Source organism: Magnolia sinica, chromosome 17, assembly GCF_029962835.1.
Source record: "Magnolia sinica isolate HGM2019 chromosome 17, MsV1, whole genome shotgun sequence".
NCBI classification, from domain to species: domain Eukaryota; kingdom Viridiplantae; phylum Streptophyta; class Magnoliopsida; order Magnoliales; family Magnoliaceae; genus Magnolia; species Magnolia sinica.
Genome location: NC_080589.1, coordinates 11,476,529 through 11,500,857, shown reverse-complemented (window position 1 = coordinate 11,500,857; position 24,329 = coordinate 11,476,529). Strand labels below are relative to the sequence as shown.

The 24,329-nt window shown below is 39.8% G+C and overlaps 1 protein-coding gene across 3 annotated transcripts; it reads left to right on the top strand.

Annotated features, from left to right (window-relative positions):
* Window positions 1-2,101: 2,101 nt before the first annotated feature.
* LOC131230391 (uncharacterized) lies at window positions 2,102-23,881 on the top strand. Of its 3 annotated transcripts, XM_058226295.1 has the most exons (14): window positions 2,102-2,347; window positions 4,471-4,608; window positions 5,003-5,084; window positions 6,756-6,832; window positions 6,928-7,043; window positions 7,137-7,254; window positions 11,246-11,362; window positions 11,455-11,546; window positions 18,485-18,551; window positions 18,632-18,713; window positions 18,836-18,927; window positions 21,412-21,555; window positions 22,063-22,221; window positions 22,800-23,881. In XM_058226295.1, the coding sequence occupies exons 1-13, from the start codon at window positions 2,222-2,224 to the stop codon at window positions 22,207-22,209; spliced, it is 1,398 nt and encodes a 465-aa protein (XP_058082278.1). In that variant the 5' UTR covers window positions 2,102-2,221; the 3' UTR covers window positions 22,210-22,221; window positions 22,800-23,881. The 3 variants fall into 3 exon arrangements, with proteins under 3 accessions (XP_058082278.1, XP_058082277.1, XP_058082279.1); XM_058226294.1 differs by having other exon boundaries at window positions 22,063-23,881; XM_058226296.1 differs by lacking the exon at window positions 21,412-21,555 and having other exon boundaries at window positions 22,063-23,881.
* The last annotated feature ends 448 nt before the right edge of the window (window positions 23,882-24,329 follow it).

The window sequence follows — 24,329 nt, the reverse complement described above, 5'->3', positions numbered from 1 at the left end:
AAAAATATGACAAGTCCGGAGACCCGGTTATGGAATGGACCAACTCTATTGAATCGGCCTGGGAGTTCGAGGCAATAAGCCTAACTGAGGCATGAGACCTAAATGCCTTAAGGACAGACTTAGCTCGGTTTATAAGGAATAAAAACTCCAACCGAGACTTATAAAGTCATGAGCCAAAGGCAAATTACATAGATGCATGAAGTTGACTCGGACGACGAGGCAGCAACATCTAAAAGGCCGATTAAGACCTTAAGTTCAGAAGCCGCCCGACAGACCGTAAAACTGACCCAATTAGGTTGGTTATAAGGTCGGCTATCGAAGCAAGAGAGGATTCGATTACGGATTGGCTCCATTTTGCTCGACTGATGGCAAACAACTTGACCTAGAAAGTTGGTCCAGATTAACTCGTTATTAGAGTCGGTCAAAACTGGACCGAGCAAGGAAAAGACAATGTGAATGAAAACGCTGTTCTGGAAATCTCGTAAAAGGATCACCGACCCCGAGGATTTCGGGATCGGATGGAGACAAAAAACGGATTGAAATCAAATATCCAAAATAACGGGGAAAGAATCCCTGCATGACGGGATCCTCCTATTCATATAAATACAGAGAACACTCCAAGTCGAGAGGTACACAGAAAACCTTTTTCAAAAATCTTTCCTACATTGCCCCATCACTGACTTTAGCAATGGAGGGTCCCCGGCTCTAGCCAGGGTCTCCCTTGTTTCATCCTTGCGCAGGTGAAAGATAGACAGAAGGATTACCAGTTTTTTGTATCAACAATATTATTAATATAAAATTTCCCAACATAAACCAAAAACAAGATTTAAAGGTGAAAGAGAGTGTCATGGCTATGACCCTAAAACCTATATCTACACTATCCATTTGTTTTGCCCACTTATTTTAAAGAATTTCAAGTGAACCAAAACAAAACAATGGTCATTGGACACCCACAATTAAAACTTCTTAGGGCCTGTTTGGCCAGTTGCATTAGGTAGGATTAAGGTGGATGGAATTGTAAAAGTTACAATGAATGCATGTGTAAGATATTATCCCTAGATTGGGTGTATCCCATGTTTCCTAATACTATGTTTGGAATGTATGCATTAAAAAATAAATCTCAGAATTTATTTTAAAATTGCATTTGGATTGAACTTGGATGAAGCAAAAATCGATCATCAGTTAGTAATCCCATCTCACACTTTCTCATTTTACAAAGCCCACAAAGTTAATTTTAATCCCATCTAATATTCTTCCAAACATGCCATTACGAAATTCAAAGTGGGACCCATTTAATACAACGTAATAAAACTGTATAAACAGGCCTTAGGGTCTAATGTAACGCTTGTTGACCAGTTACACCGACCTATATGAAAGGAAAAAAACAAACATGAACTTATCCAAAACTTTTTTGGTCCATGGAAGGTTTTTTAACGGCTGGTAACCATTGTTTCGTGTGGTGTCGTCTACCTGCAATTTGTATTACTTCACTTCTGGGACCATGCACTGAAGCAATCCACATCATACACCTAGCCATCCAATATAGGGAGTCGATTAGATGAGACCCCATATCCAAAATGGATGGATGGCGTGGATAAAACAAATAAATCACGTGGGTCCATAGCGCGCCGTCTGTTGCGACTGATAGTGTCAGCATGCAATTGGCGTTCCCCAAAACAAGGCCCATCCAGCTAATAACATGTGCCACAACGTGAGTTTTGAGTTTCCTGGATGGCTGTACATTGTTTTTTACGTGGGGCCCACCGTATTGTGTATATGCCATCCAAGCCATGCATTACGTGGGAACCACCGCGATGATATTACTTCCCAAAAATCAGACCTATAAAATAACTAAATGGCCTACACCATACAAAAAAATAACAACCATCGAAAACCTCAAAGTTCATGTGGTGGCCCACATGACTGTTACATTGGACTGATTTTTGGGTAGTCCAAATTTCACGGTGGGAGATCTATTCGTACAGGTTGGATACCATAAAAACACCCATTTGTGGTCCACCGCAGCACTTGTAGGATGAGCTTATTCTACATGCACTTGCAGAGAACCTGGCCTCTAATTACGGAGGCCTTATCCGCTAATCAAAATCATTGTCTGGTGTGGTAACGGAGCAGTAGCAGCGAGGAGTCTCTCACAGCCCGAAACCCGAATCGCATTTCGCTGAAATATCGGTCCGAAACTCCCGTCTCGGTCTGAGCAGTTATGGAAGCCGATCCGAGTCAGCAGCAGCAGCGCCTGACTGTCGATGAAACAGAAGATCGTAACGGAAAACCTCAGAAGCCGAAGCGCGTCGCTTCTCTCGACATCTTCAGAGGTCTCACCGTAGCGGTACTCTCTCTCTCTCTCTCTCACTCTCTCTCTCTCTCTCTCTCTCGATCTCGACCGATGGATCGATCTGGATCAACGGTGGATGCTTGGCCTCTTGAGGGCAATGCTCATTAGTGGTGTATACGCGAGTAGAAAACTGGGTTCTGATATAGCGCAGCTGTAGGTGTAGCTTGGATACAGGTGAGGCTTACAACCGTATACGTGGCACTAAACTCAAATCCGGACCGTTCAAATAGTGGGGCGAACTTTAGATGTATTATAAGTCGAAAATTACAGTGGAAGTATGATCTAAGTGGTTATTTGATGGACATCTAACGACCGTAGAAACGAATAGTAGTGAACTGTCTAAATTCGAAATAGAGATGTCCATTAATCAAAGGTCAGAATTGTCAAATCAATCCGATTTTTTAGTACATGATCAATCTACTGTGGGTCCCACTATTTAGTCGGTTGGGATATGAGGTACATGCCACGTGGACCGCAGAGGAGCCTCTCCTTTATCAGAGCTCCTGCTCAACCTGTAGAATTATAGCCAACCGTAAGATAATCTCTAGGCAGTGCACCGTATGCTGGTGTTTTGAGTTCTGACTACTGAGGCCTGTTGATCAGTAATCCAGACCGTCCATCCGCTGCGTCTCAGCATGGATAGGCCATGCTCTAAAAATCTCCCAGATTGGTGGATCCAGGCCACCGATTTCGGGCCTTTATTCAGTTTAATGTGGGCCATTCTTTATTTCTGTTCTTAGCTGTTTATTAAAGGTCAGAAAATGAAAGGCTAAGATTGTAGCATCAAGGGGATTTTCCGGGCATACTCCATCAATGGTTGGACCCACTAAAGCATGGGGTGGAGGATCATAAAATTCCTCAATAAAGAGAGGGAAGAAGAAAAAAACATTCATCTGTCCTGATGCACCCAATTGCAACTAGTGTGGACTATAGCTAGGTGATCTAGACCGTCGATATGGTGGGCCTCATTGTAGTTAGCATGTGACCCTAAAATCTCCCAGATCTAAGGAAGCTATCCGTCCAACACCTGGCCTTTTTCTGGATCCTTGCTACAGTGCTTTATTGTCTATTTTATAGGCAATTGATTTTCCAACTTGGGAGAGTTTTGGGGAGATCAACGGTTTGAATCGACTAACCATGACTCCCACTGGCACGGATGGAGTGGGATGTGACTCGTCCGAGTCGACTCGTATTGGTTGAGTCCCAACTATGGAAATGCAGTCTAAAGACTATACACTGAATAGAGGTGTATATTCTATCACCTCCTGCCCATTTTGCCTTAAGGAGAAAGATAGAGTGCTACTATAATCTTGAGGCAATCCTGAGGTGGTGTTATGGTGATGGAGTGGATGTAAGCTTTATACCGAACAGTTGTGTATGGTCTATCAACCTGATCACTACTCCATGTATCTGTACGTATATTGTGCAGATATTTGTGCTTATATTTGTGAAAAATGTTTTTTTCGCAAGGCATTTGAATAGGTGTTGGTCAGTAAACTTACCCATGGCTGAGTTTAGATAGTGGTAGAGTTCATTTTGCATTTGTCGTCGCTCAGGCTCTAGCATTTCCTTGCCTACTGGGGTCCTGTTGGAGTGTTACGATGATTAGAATTGTCCATGTCATGGGGTCTTTGATGAAGGGACACCGTACTCTCTGTAGATGAATTTAGAACAATGCAAAGAAGATTTTTAGTGGCTTGCATTAAACTAAAAAATAGAAAATATAAAATCAAAGGTTGGGATCATCATTTAAGTGCGATTATGTGACAATAATTTATTTATGGTAGTAGAAAGAATATGAATGGTTCAAATCATCAGGCCGTCTTGGCATGTGGGCCTCAGTGGGTGGCGACACACTAGATCCTAAGTTGCAATAGAGGGAAAACGAACTCATAATGGTAAATGTTATCACCTTTTTATCAAGATTGGAATGGCGATGCGAAAAAAGGGTCTCACTTGATCCACCATGTTGATAAAAGCATAAGTGAGTGGGGCCCACTTCTCATGACCAGACGGTTGAGGGCACTGTGTGAGATGCATAAGATCACTCTTTTATATTATTCAAGCATGCATATTCACTAGAAGAACAATGATTATATGATATTTTTATATTGTAGATGATGATTTTGGTGGATGATGCTGGAGGACAATGGCAGATGATTGGGCATGCGCCTTGGAATGGCTGCAATCTCGCCGATTTCGTGATGCCATTTTTTCTTTTCATTGTGGGAATGGCAATTGCTCTTTCTCTCAAGGTTGCTTCTCTTCTTGGATCTTGTCCCGCTTTCTCCCTTCAATGCACTAGAGATAATTAGCCTGTATTTGTATGCACTAGTGAATTGATTTGCGAACATATAGTTCAATCAAGACGAAATGACGAAAACAGTGATATTTCCTATATTCGTAATGAGCGAAGACAGTAGCCTTAAAATGCAGTCATGTTTCAAGTTGGAAGTAGTGTTAGCAATGCTAATGAAACTGCAGTTTGGTCATTTCTACTTTAACTAGACTAGTAACTGCAATTTTATTTTATTTTATTTTGTTAGCTTGTTAGTACACCCTGCTGTACTAGTAACTGCAATTCAATTTGATAGTGTGTCCAAAAACAAACTAGGTTACATGGATTGATTTTTTGTATTCTATATGCAGAGAATCCCAAACCAGCTTCTTGCTATCAGGAAGGTGATTTTGAGGACACTCAAACTCCTCTTTTGGGGTATCCTCTTGCAAGGTCAGTAGTTAAATCAAGTGCTGTGTTCCTTTCTTCTAGCTTACTCCATTTCAAGCACCCACAGCCGAATTATCGTTGTACTAGTGTAAACTGGCAGCATGATCTATGTATGTGGCATTATACTATTATAGTAATATAGGCCCCATTTTTAGTTAGAATACATGCACAGTTTATGGTCCTCGACCAAGTCAACCTACTGATTTATAACATTACCTTGAGGTTATGCCACATGAGCGGAGTGTTTGAATCCAATGTTGATATGGAAAGTCACACCTGATAAAGCCCAAAAGGTGTGCATGTGGGTGTGCACTAACAATTGGTATGTGCCAATCTCCCACTGTCCAAATCAGGTGGGCGGGTATCCATGATCAAACTAACAATTGGTAAATGTTTCATTTTGAAACATGCATAGTACTTCTTGCTAACGTTCTTTGCCATTGTAGATAAGCACACAATCTTTTCCCTTAAAAAACAAAATTTAAAAGTCAGTACTTTTATAAAAAGGTTAGTTATTTGATACTTTGGCTTAGTGTGATGGTTAGGGATGCAAATGGGCTTGTTTGACCCAACCCAACAAGATCATAAATGTGTGAGGGTCTAAAACTGGACCCACTACTTTGGGTATCGTCCAAAATACCGCCCCAATCAACTGATGGGTAAAGTCCCGAACCTCTCGAAGTTGACCCTACCTACTTGCCCCCACCCCTGCCCAGGAGACCTTTAAATGGTTGATTTGAAATTGGACCACCCCAATATAGACTGACCTATGGATAAATTGGTCAGGTTTGGATCCTATTAGTCTAGGTCTGAATGAAACTTTACTGAGACCCAGCTTATTTTACTTGGACCAGACCTAGACCTGATCCAAAACTAATGGATCTTGTTTGGGGCTGAAATCCAGACTGGATCATCAGACAGGTTGACTCTGGAACTCTTTTCATATGTCCCCAGCCCATTTGCACCCACAGTGACGTATCGTACGTATGCACTTAGAAATTGTACACACGCATACATGTACCACAAACTAAACTGTCCAAATATGGACTGATAATAGATAGGTCATAAACCCTAACTCTGGTTGATTGAACAATTCAAACCTCTGAATAATGTCATTTATTCATAGAATTCAGACTGTTGACTTTTTTATTTTCCCTTCACTTTTAACTCCCATCGTATGCCCACAAATCAGCGTGTTGGCAGATTAGTTTGGTGGTCTTTTCTCTGTGATCCATCTAACCATGGTCTGGATGGTTCAATTTGAGTTACATGTACAACTTTTGAGTGCATTCATATGAACTGTGACACTTTGCCAGTGTGTCAAAGTTTTTTCATCTGATAGGACTGTATTGACTAGTGAGTATGATAATGGAATGCGTGATTGGTTATGTGCATGCAATGTAGTTCTTTCTGTATAAAATCTGTATAAAAGCTTTCCATGACAAGGGTAGAACTCAAAACCCATGGTTAATGCAAACTTATATTGCAAACAAAAAAGAAAAAAGAAAAAAGAAAAAAGAAAAAAAAATTGCACTTGAATCCGGAGCATCAGAATCCAACAAATTTCCGGTGTTCACATGGAGATTTTTCCCATTTAGAAGTGCAATACAGTGTTCAGGTCTCTAATGTCTGATGCTTTGTTGTTAAATCTTTGGCTTCCATAATATCATGAAGGAGGATACTCACATGCTCCCGACAACCTAACATATGGTGTTGACATGAAACGCATAAGGTGGTGTGGGATCCTTCAGGTGAGGCAGATGCATGGTTGTAAATTGAGACTGCATGTTATCTTAAGAAAATGGTTGCTGTACAACCAGACATGACATGGTTTTGCATTTTCTAGCGAATCGCTTTTGCTTATATGGTGGTAGCGTTGTTGGAGATCTTCACAAGGAATTTATGGGCTGAATTTCTTTCACCTGTTCGGTGCTCTATATTCAGGTTATACTTCTGGCAATGGTAAGCAATTCAACACCCTTGTTTCTTCAACATAATGTCTTTCATTAACCAATGCAATCTTCAGAAACCTCCATTTTCCGTTTCAAATTTCAGGCTGGTTGCAGCATGTGTTCTTGTTGTTTACCTTGCAGCGATTTATGGGACATACGTTCCTGACTGGCAGTTCACTGTACACAATAGTGATAGCCATGATTATGGGAAGGTTTTCAATGTGAGTATGTCTGCATTTAATCTTATAATGGTAAAATATACAGTTCTCTTTAGAGTGTTATCTTGATTCTTCACCATCATGATATGACCATAGGTCACATTATTGTAGAAGGATATCTACGTAACATTACAATTAAGATGGAGATGCTGATTCTCCTTATCTTCACCTGTGTCATCTTGACCCAAATGTGATTTTGCCTCCACTTTGCAAAGTAAGACCTTGTGTTCTCTTGTCCTTTTCCATACATACATGTGAAAATTAATCAAGTGCAAACAGTTTGTAGGCCCCACTATGATGTGTTGATGACGCCCATTTCAACCATCTTGCACGCTGTCCCTTGTTTGGCCATGGGCTAAAAAATGATGCGAATCCATGACTCAGGTGGGCCACATGAGCACGAAGAGGTTTTTATTTATTTATTATTATTTATGTATTTATTTATTTTTATGATATTAACTATGTTAAAAGAACAAAACAACAAGATATAACCGATCCAGCAAAGGACTGTAAAAGGAAGCCTCCAATACACTTAAAACGAAAACAAGGGGAAATCCCCCCACTTTAGGATTAACTAAAACCCAACTCCTAGGCTCCAAACTAGTAGTACCTTCTTTCGCAAGGAAATTTGCAAACACGTTTGTTATGAGGACATTCAATCATTTAGAGTGTACCAGAGGAGGAGGAGATCGACCCAGCCTTCACTTTGTCTCGATGATTTGTACATGGGCCCTCATGGGCCGCACTGAGGCCTTGAAGACCCCACATGCATGATCATGCATATTCGAAAACCCTAAACTAGGAAGATGCATGTGGGTTGCTTAGTTGAGGAGTCTTAACATTGGATTGTGGGGACACGACGATCAGACCATTGGATTGTGTGGATCCTTCGATTGGACGGTTCGATCATTGCGATCCTTGATCACTTTGATCATGAGTGTTTGGATTAGCATATTTTATATTTTTGTTGATTATTCATAGCTTAGGATACCTAACAAGGTTTGGGCAAGTGGCCATTACAGTGGGTTTGCTCCTTACAGGTGTGGGTTCGACCCCCCCTTTTGACATTACCCAATATACGTGGTTGTGAGTGATTGCGTGTATCCGCAGGGAATAGTCTCGCCTCAAAAGGGTGGGGACACCGTGTGTTTTCAAAAAATAAATTTCATGCTTAGGATTCGCAAATTTATGTTTTATGGCGTCATAGGACATTTGTGACATTTTTATTTGAAGGGAATTATTGTAAAAACGCATTATTGAGACTATAAAGGGGGGACGTCCAGCTCTAGCCCTTAGATTTTGGAATGAAAAACTTTCTTTTGCTTAGAAAAAGCATCATCTCTCATGTGAAAAGAAGTTATTTTGGTGTGAATACAAGGGTGTGAAGCTCATTATCTTATTTTTCTCTCTCATTCTCTTCAATTGAGGTACTTCCTTCTACTTTCTCACTCTCCATCTCTCTCCATCCCTCTTTATTTCTCTCTACCTCTTCCTTTTCCTTTTGTTCTCAACCAAAACCCATCCCCTTCGCATCCAAAACCATCTAAAATTAGCCCATTCAAACCGTACGGCTGTATGTACCAAACCCTTAGAATGTATGTTTGTACAGCCAGCCCTCCCTCTCTCTCTTTCCCTCTTAACCCTTTCTCCTTTTCCCCTTTAAGATCCCTGGTCCTAAGCCTAAAATCCTAACCCACAATACCCTAGCTCTCAAAATCCTATTTCTCCCTAGCCTTAATTCCAAACCCTAATTCCCAAATCCCCAAATTTTCTAACCTTAGAATTGTACCAAATCTTCCCATTGAATTAGAACCATGCCAATGCTAATGCGAGAGTTCCAATCTCTCATTGGGCCTTAGGTTTTCATGCTTGTGTGGGATTGTGAATTTAACATAAATTTGAATTTTATTGCCTCTTTGGTACCCTTTTAATCATGGTAGGATATCATGTTATCATATTTGGTTTACTTTGATTAATTTGTTAATAATCTCCCACATCCAAATAGTTAGATCACATGTCTTGCATCAGTTTGCTTCTCCCTACCTGCTGAAAGGAGATGGGAAGACCTCTACAAAGATCTGTTACTTCATTAATTTTATCCACAATTCTCTATGGGCCACAACTTGACAAAGCCCACAAGACAACTTTTTCAGAATCCCCTTCGGTTATCGACTTATCCCAGGCAGTGTTTGAAATATCGATATCGTGTTACATATCGCATCCTTGGGATACATATACGTATCGGCTATTGCATGGGATATATCGTTTGTATCAGGTAATTTATCACACTTTTTGGGAAACAATGGGAAAATGGCTGTATTTTTCAATGAAACTTCAGAGATTGTTAAAAAATACCTTAATACACACTTTTAAATCATAACATCTCAAACAGAAGTGCACATAATAGGTTCCTTTGTATAGGGTCCTAAGCTATGCGTTGTCTAATTGAACTAATCCAGCTTTATTCAAATTGAATGCATAACATTTAGAGTGTATGTGATGATCATTTCATCAAACACTCCTAAATACTTCGAGATTAGTCTCAATTGACAGCTTAATGAAGGGGAATTTTGGAAAAAAAGATATTTTATTAATTTTTAATTTTTTAAAATTTATGTTTTGAAAATTGACAAGGACGTAATAAATCAGTAGATCAGCCCTCATACATGCTTGATTTAGGAGAAATTGGGGAAATTTCAAAATTTTTCCAAATTTCCCCAAATCGGACCACTTACACTCAAATTTCGAAATTAGAGTGCATGTAATGATCATTTCATTGAATACTCCAAAATACTTCAAAATTAGTCTCAATTGACAGCTGGTTGAAAGAAAATTTCGAAAAAAAAACATGCACAACAGGAAAAACTAGTGGATATTGAAATCAAAGCTCCAAGTCCATGATTTTTCTTGCAAAACATGAAGAACCAATAGATTTGTAACCATTTGACACTGATTTAGCATAATAATAATAAAAAAAAGGGATTGGAAATTAAAAATGCTCACTAGATCGAACATATGGGATAAATCGGCACTACCTGTGCGTTTTGTATCGCACAAGTGGGATGTAAGATATATCGTGGGATATATCGGCCGATATCGTCGATATTTTGAAACATTGATCCCAGGCCACAAATCGTTAGCTACTACAAACTTACATGACTGCAGTATCAAAGCGGCTTTCACAATGGAGTCCTGAATCCCAATCAGCTAGAATATTCTGCAATCCTTTTGCCCTCGTGATTTGAGATGCAAATGCCCGTCCTAGAGGGGACTGGGCTGCTGAGCGAGCAGGAAGAGTTGAGAGGGGACACCCACCCTTGATTGTTGTAGAGGGCCCACCATGTAGTGTATATAATCCAATCCATGGAAATCATACATATGCCACGGATGATGGCACACTTAAAAAATCAGGCCATTCTGAAACTTGGGTTAGGCTCAATGGAAATCATTGGTGGGCGTCCTCCTCTCAACTGTTGTTGCTTGTTTGGCCCACCTGAGTCAAGGATTTGCCTGTTTTTTGGGCCCATGGCCAAACAATGGATGGTGTGCATGATGGTTGGAGTGAATGCAATGAACACATCATAGTGGGGCCCACACAACTCTTCATCACTATAATTATAGTGAAGATGTTAGCACTAGATCATGAGTCATGACTATATATACATGCGTACATCTTATGTTAGGTACTTCTCATCCAGCTAGATTTCTTGAAAGTTCATTAGCAACCTTTGGTTTAATACTAAAAGCATGCCAGAAAAAAAAAAAAACTTTTGATGTTTTCTTATTACATAATATTATGCAAACAAACTTATTTTAAGCCAAAATTGGAGCTGTTACTTTATGATTTATTTGGTGCGTGATCTATCATCTATGTAGTTTCTCTTTCTTGAATTATTGTTGCTTCAGAGCCAATAATTTCATTGGAAATTCCGACATCTTGAATCTGCTGTATTGATGAATTATTGATGTCCTTGTGTCTGGTCTCAATTTTCAGGTAACTTGTAGTGTGAGAGGAAAATTGGACCCTCCTTGTAATGCTGTAGGATATATTGACAGAGAGGTGCTAGGAATCAACCACATGTATCAACATCCAGCTTGGAGGAGATCTAAGGTGGGCCTTTCGTTACACATTTAATTGATTAGTTTTTCGTATTATTTCTTGTTAATACCATTTGTGCTTGTTCATTTTCGGAAGTGGTGCAGGCTTGCACTGAGAATTCCCCTTATGAGGGGCCTTTTAAGAAGGATGCTCCATCATGGTGCCAAGCCCCATTTGAACCTGAAGGAATTCTAAGGTGTGTCCTCTAATAAAATGTTGAACACAATGCTTTGGTATTTGGATGCAAAATGCGAACATTGGATAGCCATTGACGGGCTGGGCCTATCTAAGCCCGAGCCCGAACTAGTTTATTTCTTGGTCTTGAAGGTCAGCCATGGACCCAACCAATGGTCCTAAACTCCTAAAATCTTAGTCCAAGCCCATTCCATGAGATATGTAAATTCCTCTTATGAGGGGCCTTTTAAGAAGGGTGCTCCATCATGGTGCCAAGCGCCACTTGAACATGAAGGAATTCTAAGGTGTCTTATAATACAATGCTGAATATAATGCTTTGGAATTTGCATATAATGTGAACACTGGATAGCCGTCAACAGGTTGGGCCTACCGAAGCCTGGGACCAAACTAATTTATTTTTTGGACTTGAAAGTCAGCCATTGACCCAACCAATGGTCCTACTAAAGTCCCAGCCCACGAGATCTGTAAATAGGCATGGAGGTGGGCTTGTGTCAGGATTCAAACATAAAAGTTCAAGAAATGATGCAAACTGAAGAACATGATGATGCAGGCTCACGACTCACCTAGGCTCATGATCCACCACAAGGCCCAACTTGTGCTGATTGTGGACTGTTTATTGATAGATTTGGGGCCTAAATATCAAGATTTGCAATTTACTATTTGTGAAAGATAGGGGGCTGATTTAAAGATGTGATTGAATATATGGGGAGATATGATTGGAGATATAAGGGCTAATTTAAGGTGTGATTGAAGATTTGGAGGATTATTTACTAGATTTGCTTTTACTATTAGTAGCTGTTTACCATCTTAAGTAGATTAGATTGATTTAAAATCAATCATGATGGATTTGAAATCAATCTCTTAGTTGGGAGATTCTTATTGGAGATTCATTTAGGGTTTATAAAAGGCGTGGTGGTGGTGTAGGAGGCAAGCATTCTAAAATTTTCTAAGCATGAGTTTTTTCTCAAGTATTGTAAGAAGTTTGGTATCATAAAGTAATTTTCCATCTTTACTTAAATATTCTTGTGGGTGTACTCTTGTCCATTTCTTTGCTGACTCAGTTGTCGGGATCTCATTGACTTGATAACTAGGTTGCACCATTTTAATATCAAAGCAAGTGATCATTATGGAGCTGCCGCCTGTACATAATCTCCTAATAGCTTTGAAGGAAAAAGAAAACGGTGGGGGCTTTACACATTTAAAATTTCAGATGCAACAGTGATAGGAAGAAGAAAGTAATGGAAGAACAAGGATACACACATAGCGGTGATCAGAACCAACCATGCTCTGCTACCATCTTCACAAGGAAGAGAGAGAGAGAGAGAGAGAGAGAGAGAGAGAGAGAGAGAGAGAGAGTCGTATTTGAGAAGAGGGATCTAGGGTTTGTCATTTAAAAACCCCCAACCTTTAAAATAATATATATAGCAAGAGAGGTAGTGTGAGACTTTGGACCTTTACATATGGGCTGGGCCCAAAAGCTCACCTTATTCAAAGGGTGATTTCTAACAGGGGTGACACAAGAAGAGTTTGTGCAAGCAATCCAATTGATTCATGCACTCATAGAGCAAGTAGATCAACTTACGCATACGGTAGGTAGTCTCACTAATTAAGTGGGAGAGCTCCTACATGGAGGAAGTCTGGAGACAAAAGTCGGAGCACATGGATGCTTAGGGGTAGGTACCCACAAAGGTCCTAACGAACAACAGATGACCCCGGCTTATGAAGACACCAATGATCATATCTTTTGATTGCTGGAACATGACAGAGAATCCAGATTTGAAGTAGAAATTCCGGAAATGACAAAGCGATCTATGGAGTCAAAGGAAAAGTTGACATCTAAAGTGATTGGTGCATTAATGTTGGATTTACACTTGAATTCACTAATGGATCAATTGATAGATTCACTGACAGTGGCAAGCACATTGATAAACATGCAAATAGGTCTCAACACTTAAATTAAAACACCTTTGCAAAAGACGATTGTGGCATGAAAAATGAGGCAAATGTTTAGGATCTATAAAGAACTTTAAATTACAACAAATAAGTTGGCACCTACAAAAGCACAATTGAAAGAGAAATCATCTATAGTGGCCTCTAATGAAGGTTGTGTTGAGCTGACGCTTAGGGTTGCACCACCAACTTCCACCAAAGAAGAAGAAGATTTGTTGCATAGGTAGTACAAGTACAAAGATTTGTCGAACCTACCCCTATATTTTTTGTCTCTGTTTAAATGCCCGGTTTTGATTTTGTCAAAGTTGGAAAAACTAAGAAGAGATTTCCTATGGCATGGTAAGGAAGAAAAGAAGAAATTCCATTTAATCGAATGGAAGGAGGTGTGTAAGCATGTCTAAGATGGAGGGGCTGGAAGAAAAGATCTAAAAAGAATGAATCAGGCTCTATTAGGAAAGTGGATTTGGAGGTTAGGAATGAAAGAAGGAATTCTCTGGTACATGATTATTAAGAGTAAGTATGGGCGTTCAGAGGGAGGTTGGTGGACTAAACACTCATCTAATTACAGAGTATCAGCGGTTGGGAAAGGGGTGCTAACCACAAAGGAGCAGGTTCTTAAAAGGATTGGCTTTGCTAGAGGGAGATGAGATAGAACAAGTTTTTGGTACGACATCTGGGCGGGGGACGGATCGCTGAAAGACGACTTCCCGAGTTTGTTTCGCATTATTTCAAATCAAGCTATTTCGGTAGCTGAAAGTCATTCTTTTATTGAGGGAGAAGTGGTGTGGAGCGTAGAGTGTAGAAGGAATCTCCTTGATCATGAGGTGGAAGATTACGTGGTCCTCCTGAACCGGATTCAAGCGGTAAAGCCAAATCAGGGTAGCGATGATAAAATTGTTTGGAAGATTCATAATTCAAGGGAGTTTTTGGTTAAATCATTCTATAGGAGTATCGACAGCGCCACTGTGGGAGAAGAGATTTTGACTAATCATGTCTGGAACTATCAACCCCCTCCAAAGATAGTGGGTTTCGGTTGGTTGGTGGGTAGGAAAAAAGTTCTTACAGTAGATAACTTGAGAAGAAGAGGAATGATTTTTACTAATGTTTGCTTGTGCTACATGGCCAATGAAGAAACGGTGGATCATCTATTCATTCACTGTCCCTTCATCGGTAGAATTTGGACAACTTTTCTTTCTCGTTTTGACATCTCCTGCGCCTCCCCAATTTCGACAGGAAGATTCCTAAAGGCATGGCATGGCCCAAGATTGGGTAAAATGAGGACCAAGTTATGGAGATTGTCCATTCTGGCTGTCTGGTGGACTGTTTGGGAGGAAAGAAACAGAAGATGCTTCAGTGAGACTGCCAACTCGTCGGACTTTGTAGCGTCTAGAGCTAGGAGGCTTGTAGTTGAATGGGCAAGTAGTGTAGAAAATCTAAAGGGCTGTAATCTGATCTTTTTAGGAGTATAGCTGCCCTGCTATCTCGGCGGTGCAGCCCTCCTGTACTTTTTCGATTATCTTAATATATTATGCGACCCTTCAAAAAAAAAGAAAAGTACAAAGGTTGAGATTGGTTTCTAACTTGATGACAAATTCTTTCAAAGGGAGAATTGATGCAGGCCCATGATCCACCATAGGGCTGAACATGTGCTGACGTTGGACTGTTTATTTATAGATTTGGGGCTTAAATAAAAAAAATAAATTGCAATTTGCTATTTGTAAAAAATATGGGATCTGATTTAAAGATGTGATTGAAGATATGGGGAGATGCGATTGAAGATATAGAGGCTAATTTGAAGACATGATTGAAGATTTGGAGGATTATTTCCAAGATTTGCTTTTACAATTATTAGGCTTTTACTATCTTAAATAGATTTGATTAGTTTGGAATCAATCTTTTAGTTGGGGAGATCTTTATTGAAGATTCATTAGGGTTTAGAAGGAGGGAAGGGTGTAGGAGGTAAGCATTCCAAAATTTTCCAAGCATGAGTTTTTCGTAATTATTGTTAGAAGAAGTTTGGTATCAATAAAGCATTTCTCCCTCTCTACTACAGATATTCTTATGGGTGTACTTTTGTCCATTTCTTTGGAAATTAGGTATTGAGATTTCATTGATTCGATAACCGAGTTACACCACATGTCGGTCCTTTTATCCATTGGGCTTTGGATATAGGCTTGGGCCTGGGCCATTAAACCCATTAGGTCTGATATACAACAAACCCATCCCATGTTCGTCCATGCTCGATGGGCCTTCAAACTGGCCCGCTTGGGACATTGACAACCTTTACAATATACAATGTCCGGTCTCATTCTTATTATTAACTTTTTTCATGTTGCCAATGCATGTATCATAATTTTCATGTTTGTATTTGTGGCATTACAATTTTCACTGACGTGTTGCTTTTTTTTTTTTTTTTTTCTTTATGTTATTTGATGTTTCCCGACATCTCTAACCATGAATTGGAGTGTGAAAGTTTCCAAGATCTCTATGCATGAGTTGGAGTATAAGTTAGAGAACTCATCTATGTCGATCTGTCAAGGGAAGACTGAGTTGATCTTCTTTACCTCTCTCCCTTTAGATGCAAACTGTGAGACTGTGATAAGTTGCAAACGTGGAGAGGGATTGGGGATCAAGACTTTAACTTATAGGAGAGAGGATAGAGTTTGAACTCCTCACTACTTCTCTACTCTCTCTCAAGATCTCCATACTTGCACAAATACCAGACCTACTAGGATTCCACACTCATGGGAAGTGTGGACAATGTTGCCTCCCCTAGCCATGTTATATGATTACACATTAGTGGAGCCCACAGGCGTATCAACAGTTGGATCGAACAGCTAATCCCATCCAGTTTGATCAAGACTGCTGATCAATGACGGTCCACAAAATGGAAGTCCTACACTTCATTTTTCATCATCATCCTTAGTTTTATCCTGTAATTGTTCTAAAACTTTAATGCATCAACTAGTGTGATTTTTTCTACTAATGTTGAAGTGCTAGAAAAACCACAAGAGATGACAAGCTCATATGCAATACACAGTAGAAATCTTGAAAGCTAATGGTGGAAGATCTTGGTTTATGCTTTCGGCTATGTAGGGCAAAGCTTAAAAGATTGCAAAGCACAAGAATGAGATTCAATGCAGTATGCAGTGACAACTCATAGATTGGACCCGAAAATAGTTTATTTTTTGATGAGTAATAAATGATTTATTAGAAAACAGCTTGAAAACAACCTGAAAAAAAAAAAATACAAGGGCAGCCGAAAATAGTTTATTTTTATCCCATTTTTTTTGGCAAGGTCATTTATATCCTATTTTACCTTCGATTACTATCAACTGTCTGGGGTGAGATGATGTCCAGACGATCTTTCATCAGGATCCATCTTTATTTACCTGAACTCTCAATTATACAACTTCTTTTTGGTACCTCAACTTTGTGCTTGCCAAGTTTGATCCAAGCTGCTTTGGAGAAAGTAGGGTCAAAGCCATGCTCTTTGTATTTTTTATTTTATCTAATATGTTTAAGCTTAATTGGTACAAATGTGCACTGAACCTTCTAAGGAAAATTTGGGCAATCAATCATCAATATATGAACAGACCTGCTGTGATGAAGCAGAGTATCAATGCAGGAGGTTTTTTTTCCTCATGAGTCATGTGAACTTTGACCTGAGGATGTGCATATTTTCAGTTTGTACATGTGGGGCCCATACTTTGCTAGTGCATGCTATTCACATGATGAGTCCAAAATGGGGGATCCCTGAGATTTCCTTTGATGGGGCAATCTTCATCCTTGGGTTGGTGGGCTGCAAATGGACAATTAAGGAAGGTAAAAAAAAGAAAAGAAAAAGACAAGAAAAGAAGCAACACCTCCATATTTAACTGGAAAGGCCACAGACTGGTGGGCTAGGGTTTTCCAATCTAGGTCTTTTGGGAAATGATCCATCCCTGATGGGCCCATCAGATCCATGGCCTAGATGACTGAACCATGGGTCTCACTTGAGAAGCTAACAGTCCACTGATGTTATATATATCCTTGAGTCGAAGGCCATATCATTCCTCTTCACCCATACCTGAATAACTACAGATTTGAAGTTTTAGGGCTTCTATGCCTTTCTCTTGCCTTAATATCCATGGTTGTTCACCTTGACTGTTAGTATATGAAGCCCAAACTAAGGTGGTCAATGGAGAAGTGACACTTTCCCTTGGAGATGATTAAGAAGCTACCATAATATTTTCACAGGACGTATACTGAGGTGTCCATGTCACCAGTGCATAATTCTTTGAAACCTCTTATAGAATGTGAACACTGATTGTAGTGGGCAACATAGTCAAGAATTTAGCTGCTATTTCTCTAGCTAGGAAGATTCAAACACAGAGTTATGGGTGCCATTGTCATATAATTTACATTCTGAAACAGCCAAAGTGGATTTCAATGTTGCTATCACCAGGTTTTCTTGTATTTTAGTTCTAGTGCAGGAAAAAGGGGATTCTGTTGCGAATTCTTTTTAACTTACTGTTAAAGAACTTGCTATCTATGCTTAACAATCTTTGAAGACCAATGTTAATAGATATTGAAATTGAATTTAGACAAGTAGTTGCTCTATTTCTTGTTTTCCTGCCATCAGTGTTGTCCTCGAAACTTAATTTGTGTTATAGCTTTAGTGCGTGCTTGGGTCAAGGCCATTTTAGGAATGGAGAAAAATAGTTTGTAATTTTCAAATTTCTACTCTTAGTAAGATTTCTAAAAATTGTGAATGAAGCTTATTTATGTTCTATTGGCAAGAAGTAGCTCCTATGTGTCCATGTGAGTATCATTTAAGTTTTCTTTTTTGTTTCTGTTTTTTTCTTTTTGGAAATTCTACTAAAGAGTAGAAATCCCGTAATTGTAATTTCTCTTGGCCCAACCCAGTATGGACTTACATGCACTCAAGGCTATATATAGGTTCTCCATCTATGTTTTACCTTATGTCTAAGCTTGACCTGCATGCAGCTCGATTTCAGCTGTTCTCACCGCAATCATTGGAGTGCATTGTGGACATGTGCTTGTACATATGAAGGTTGGTTTGGGGTTTGTAGTAATAATCCCTGGCTTTAGTTGGCTTCCCTCTCACTTTAATCCCGTCTTTTCCCATGCCAGGGTCATTCAAGTAGGCTGAAACATTGGGCAGTGATGGGTCTTGCGCTCCTCATTTCTGGCATAGTTCTTCATTTTACAAATGGTGAGAACACTAGCTTCTGCCTGTTGTCCTGTGAAGATTCTTTTTTCACGTGCCAGTGAAGATCTTACGTTGTGTCTCTTCTTCCAGAAATTCTACTAATATTACTATCCTTTTACTCCCAGCTATTCCGCTAAACAAACAGTTGTACAGCTTCAGCTACGTTTGTCTTACAGCAGGTGCTGCAGCATTGGTCTTCTCGGTCTTCTATGTTCTGGTAAGCCAATCACTTACACGCTGTTTTTTTTTTTTTTCCTTCGTAAATGGCTTCTTTATTTTTAGCAAAGGTACCATTTCAAGGTAGTTAAAACTTAAAATCATATATAACATGGGCAGGCATGAAGTTTGCGTGCAATGGTCCTCACATGCCAACACGGGGCATTGAATAAGACCTTTGGGGCCTGATTTAAGCCTGCCTAATGGGTGCACTGGCTTGATTCTTTACTGTGAAGCCCATAAGGGTCCTGGCTGTGGTTTTGAATATTGTCTGATGTTGAGTTGACTCTGCCCATTCATTGTTTTTGTACAGGGTGACCTACCTAATGAATGGAGTGGCTAGATTCTCTACTATAAAGCTATAAAGCCCATAAGGGGTTTTCCATGGTTCTAAATATGATCCTGTACTGGGTTGACCCAGTTTCCATGGGCAACAGAGCGATTCGTCGGGCGAATCACCCTCCAAAACTACAAAGGGTGTCATATTGGTTTTGGTCTCCAGACAAGTTACTCTGAAACTGCTATTTAAGACCATGGTTCCGACACCATTGCCAAATGTCAACTTAAATTGCCCTTTGCTCCTCTTTCTATTGTAGATATCTACTTTTTGCAAAGCAAAGCTTCAGCTAGCAACTGAAACAGTGGCAGAGCATTTGTTCCATTGATTTTGAAATCCTGCTTTCTGACTACTCATAACCCGTCCGTCGAGTCCTGGAAGCATACAGCAGTGCAAAGTCCAGCAACATCAAGAGTGTGTTTGGATGCACTACCGATTTGAGTTGCAATATTAGTGTTCTACAAGTGGAGATGACCAAATTGTAATTACCTTAGCATTAAATATTGAGAGATCAGGCTCCAGATGACAGTTACAGCAGTTTCAGAAATAGGAGTAGAAAGGAGCGCAACTTCAATTTGCGGACTCTTACGCATGGATATAAGTAGCAGTTTCAGAGTGCGATGCATGTGGTGGCTGAAGCCAGTATTACTTGCCCCAACTCGGTCTCAGTCCCATACCGGTGTGGTGACTCCTTCCGTTTTGGACCGAAACTGATGCGACGCGAACGATACTGAGTCATACTATCTTCTGTTTTGAATGATTTTTTAAACCAATCACTAATTCGTAATGAATACTAGGAAATTTTATTATGAGCTGGTTTGGATTTGAATACTTGGAATTCATTTCACTTGTGAATCCAAATGCAGCCAAAGGAAATTTGGTACCATGTTTAACCCAAGGAAATATGGTCATACTATCTTCATTTGGGGAAGTTTCATGTTTTGGATGCCTTCATCATGACTTACCATGCATGCCATATTTGTTAAAAAAGTATCTTGGACTCCAGCCTTTTTTCCTATTCTTGCATCTCCATAATTGTCATTTTTACACGTACTTGATATTTTTCCTTGTCATCATCCCTATGTATTTTCAGTTTTAAAAATCATTCAGAGATGTTCAGGGTGTAAATAGGAGCACCCACTCCGTTGAAGCGGGGGTGGTGATTTGGTGTTCAACTCTTGATCTGACAGGTGTCACCATGGTTGTGGGATAATCCCTAAAACCTTTCAGATTTTGAGATCTTAAAATTTTGATCAGTAGCTTACGAAAAGACTGTTAAGAAGAAAGTGTTGTGTTTGGTTGCATCAACTTTTATGAAATATCATGAAATTTAGAACCCGATTAGCCTGATTGGTTATGAAATATCATGAAATTTCACAATATTTGGTGCAACGATCATGAGGAAAGGTTGGATGCTAGGGACATCTAATTTGGAAGACTTTGGGAGATGCCCCATCATCAGTTGGGCACCAGCACACACACACACACACACACACACACAAACACACACACACACACACACGCACACCAAAATCTCCCCATTTCACTTAGGGCCTGTTTGGCGGGGTGGATTGGAAGGGATTGGATGGTATTGGAAGGGATTGGAAGTTAAATCCCGGGATTGGCCGGGCGTGCCAAACAGACTGGGTGATCTGATCTCGGGATATAGCAATCCCATGGATCTTAAGACAATCCATTGACAACACCATCATTACCTTTAAATCCCATCCAATCCACCCTAATCCGTTCAAATTTGCCTGGGACATGTTTGGTTCGAGGGATTGGAAGGGATGGGAAAGTTTAATCCCAGGATTGGCCGGGCGTGCCAAACAGACTCAATATAGCAATCCCATGGATCTTGCACCAATCCACTGACGCAGCCATCATTACCTCGAAATCCATGCCATCCACCCTAATACCGTTCAATCCCTTCCAATCCACCCGGCCAAACACGCCCTTATGTCTCTATACTACTGAACTACACGCACATCCACACACCAAAATATCCTTATTTCACTTATTTCACTACAGTTCGTCTAAAGATCTATGCACAATATTAGAGAATAATATGCAGCTTCAATGATCTCAAACTGGTCCTATAAGGAGCTTGGTCGACCACCTAAACATAAAACTTCATTGTTGTGCCAGGTTGACATTCAGGGGCTGCGTTTTCTATTTCTACCACTGGAGTGGATTGGTATGAATGCTATGCTCGTTTATGTGATGGCAGCAGAAGGTGTATTTGCTGGATTCATTAATGGGTGGTATTATGATAACCCTCATAATACACTGGTACGTGTCTTGGTGGTTCATTACTTGAATTTTGCTAAAACCACTCTAACCCCAACATGGCCACACTTACCAATCTGCCACGTGTGGCATCTGAACCATGCATCACATTTGCTCCACTGTATGGGTTGACCTGGCCATGAGTTTGTTGAATGTGGAGAACTAACAACTTTCCACAACCGTCCATTGTCTTTGCATGTGTTTGGCCGACCTGATAACTTGAGCAGCCTAATTTTTTGGCCAGGTCATCCACACTGGGGCTCTTGATAAGTGACTTGGATGTCTACTTAAAAAAGCAATCCTTCTATCATATTCATGAAAAAAAGAAGAAGAAAAAGATTCACCACCACCACCACCACCATCATTGTAGAAATCATAAACTTGTCCCAGCTTTATGTGGTTGGCATAACCATAACCAGGTCTATTGATGAGTCCCTTGTATCGCCACCATCATGATCGGTTCCTTACCTAATCTCTACTAATGGTGTATGCAACACGATCTACTCTCAGGTTTATTGGATTCAGAAGCACTTCTTCATTAAAGTGTGGCATTCTAAGAGGGTAGGCATACTTCTCTATGTAATCTTTGCAGAGATTCTGTTTTGGGGTCTTGTGGCAGGGATTTTGCATCAACTCGGCATTTATTGGAAGCTTTAGTATTCATATCAGGTGAGTTTGCAGCTAGTGAACCTGACTTTGGGATCTCCATGAGGTTACATTTTAACATTTGAGGAATTATATGACCCTTAGATCAAGGATTTGCATGATTTACTCTCATTTTGAATTTGGTTGAGTGGGGCCCATGTTTCAGTGTTCCAGACCATTGGTCTGTTGGTACCTAGCGTAGATGGACCATGCCCATGAATCTCTTTGATTAGAAGATCTTAACCACCAACCTTGGGCCTTCTTTTTTTCAGTGAATGTGGGCCATTGTTCTGCTTCTATTATTGACTACTGAAGGACAAAATTTGGATGTTTAAGATTATCCTATAGAGGAGATTCTGGGTTGTAGTCCATCCACAATGGTTCCCAACAGATCATGGTCTGGAATACTGAATGGTGGAACCCACTTGTATGAGTATGCTATGCAGAGGTTTGCTAAGTCCGCATGTGTGTTGAAGCTTCCTTGTATACACACAAGCACTCATGCTAATATGGGCACACATATGGGAGATCCAACCTTTCCATCAGCTGAGCCACAGTGTTTAGATCATTTGGTCTAATGATCAGTCTGTTTCACTCCTCAGGTGGGCCATAATCCTATTGTATCTGCCAGTTTCTCTATTATAAGCCGTAGCAGTTTCAGCTATCCACCCCATTGTTCAAGCCTCATCCCACAGAGAACAATCACCGGAGATTGGACAGTACTTTCCATTCTTAGAATGAGCCTGGTTTGATCTTATAATGAATAGGCCTTGCGGTACAGAAGAAACAGATGGCCCTCCTGAGTAGTGAAATGGTTTCAAGCTAGAAGATCTAAACCATAGCCTACCTAACGGCAAGCTCAGATCTTGCACGCGTGTGCCATATGGGTGCACTTGCATGTGGATGGGCAGGGCTCCACACATGTGTGGTCTTTGTGAAACTTCTACCGCTTTTATTCTTGGATCAAGGATCATGTAAGTCTTCTTAATGTTGTTGGTGACGAGATGTGAACTGATCTAAAATCACCGAAGCGTCTATCAATGTCGAACAGATGAATGATTGATTCATGTTGATGTAAGTGCATGCGGGTTATCCCTTGGATTGAAATTCATTATTATATATTTTATGATAGAGGTATTATACAATGCTCAGCTTGGGAGTTTGTATAGAGCTAGGGTTTTCAGTTTGTACAGTGGTGTCCATGGTTCCATGATCCAAGCTGTTGATATGATGGGATCCAGCGTGGAAGGTAAATGCATGAAAAATACCCAGATTGGAAGATCCTAACCATCGAACATTTGATGCATTTTTAGTTGATTGAGGTCATGATGTATTTCTTTCTTCAGTGTTTGTTTGCTCAACATGTCTTTTAGTGTGAGAATTTAACCATCTAGAAGATTTCTTTGAAAGAAATTTATTCCATGGATATCTACTTTTCCCCTATTCGAGAAAAAGTAGGTGGGGAAATCGATTTCCATTTCCAAGTTTTTACTTGAAAACATGGATACTGATTTCGTTCGAAAAACCTGTTAAATGCAAATTTCCAGGGTTATGAGAGAGTTGCCAATGTTTAACCATGGACCTTTTTACATTTCCATGAAAAATTGCACTGTAAGCCAAAAAACAGAGTTACTATTGGACTATGTAGTTCTCCATTTCCTGAGGATTCTATTGAGATTTTTCATTTCTGTGTTTTGGATTCCTTTCTTGCTACATAGGAAAATAGAATAATCAATATGTAAGGATTGCAAGGTTATAACAGGAGAGAGTATGACTGCTCAACATAGGTTAATGGCTATGGATGTTTACATTAAAAGATGGAAGAAATGGAACAATATTATTCAGAAATAAATTGATGGAAGAAAGTGGAATGCTGATGAAGAAGTAAATGTTATATGAAATGAGATAGCAAGGTGCATTAGGAAAATGGTAAGATGTTTTAGAAATATCTAGTGGAAAAAGTCAATAATATAAGAAAACTTAATGGTGGAAAGACAATATACAAAAAACTATTTACGAGAAACGTTTATGTTTTAAAGCTTGACAAGGGACTAGAAACATTAAAAATGTCAAAAGTATTGTTAGGAAAGTAGTGAGGCTCATGTTGATCTTTATAATCGATGGGCGGCAAA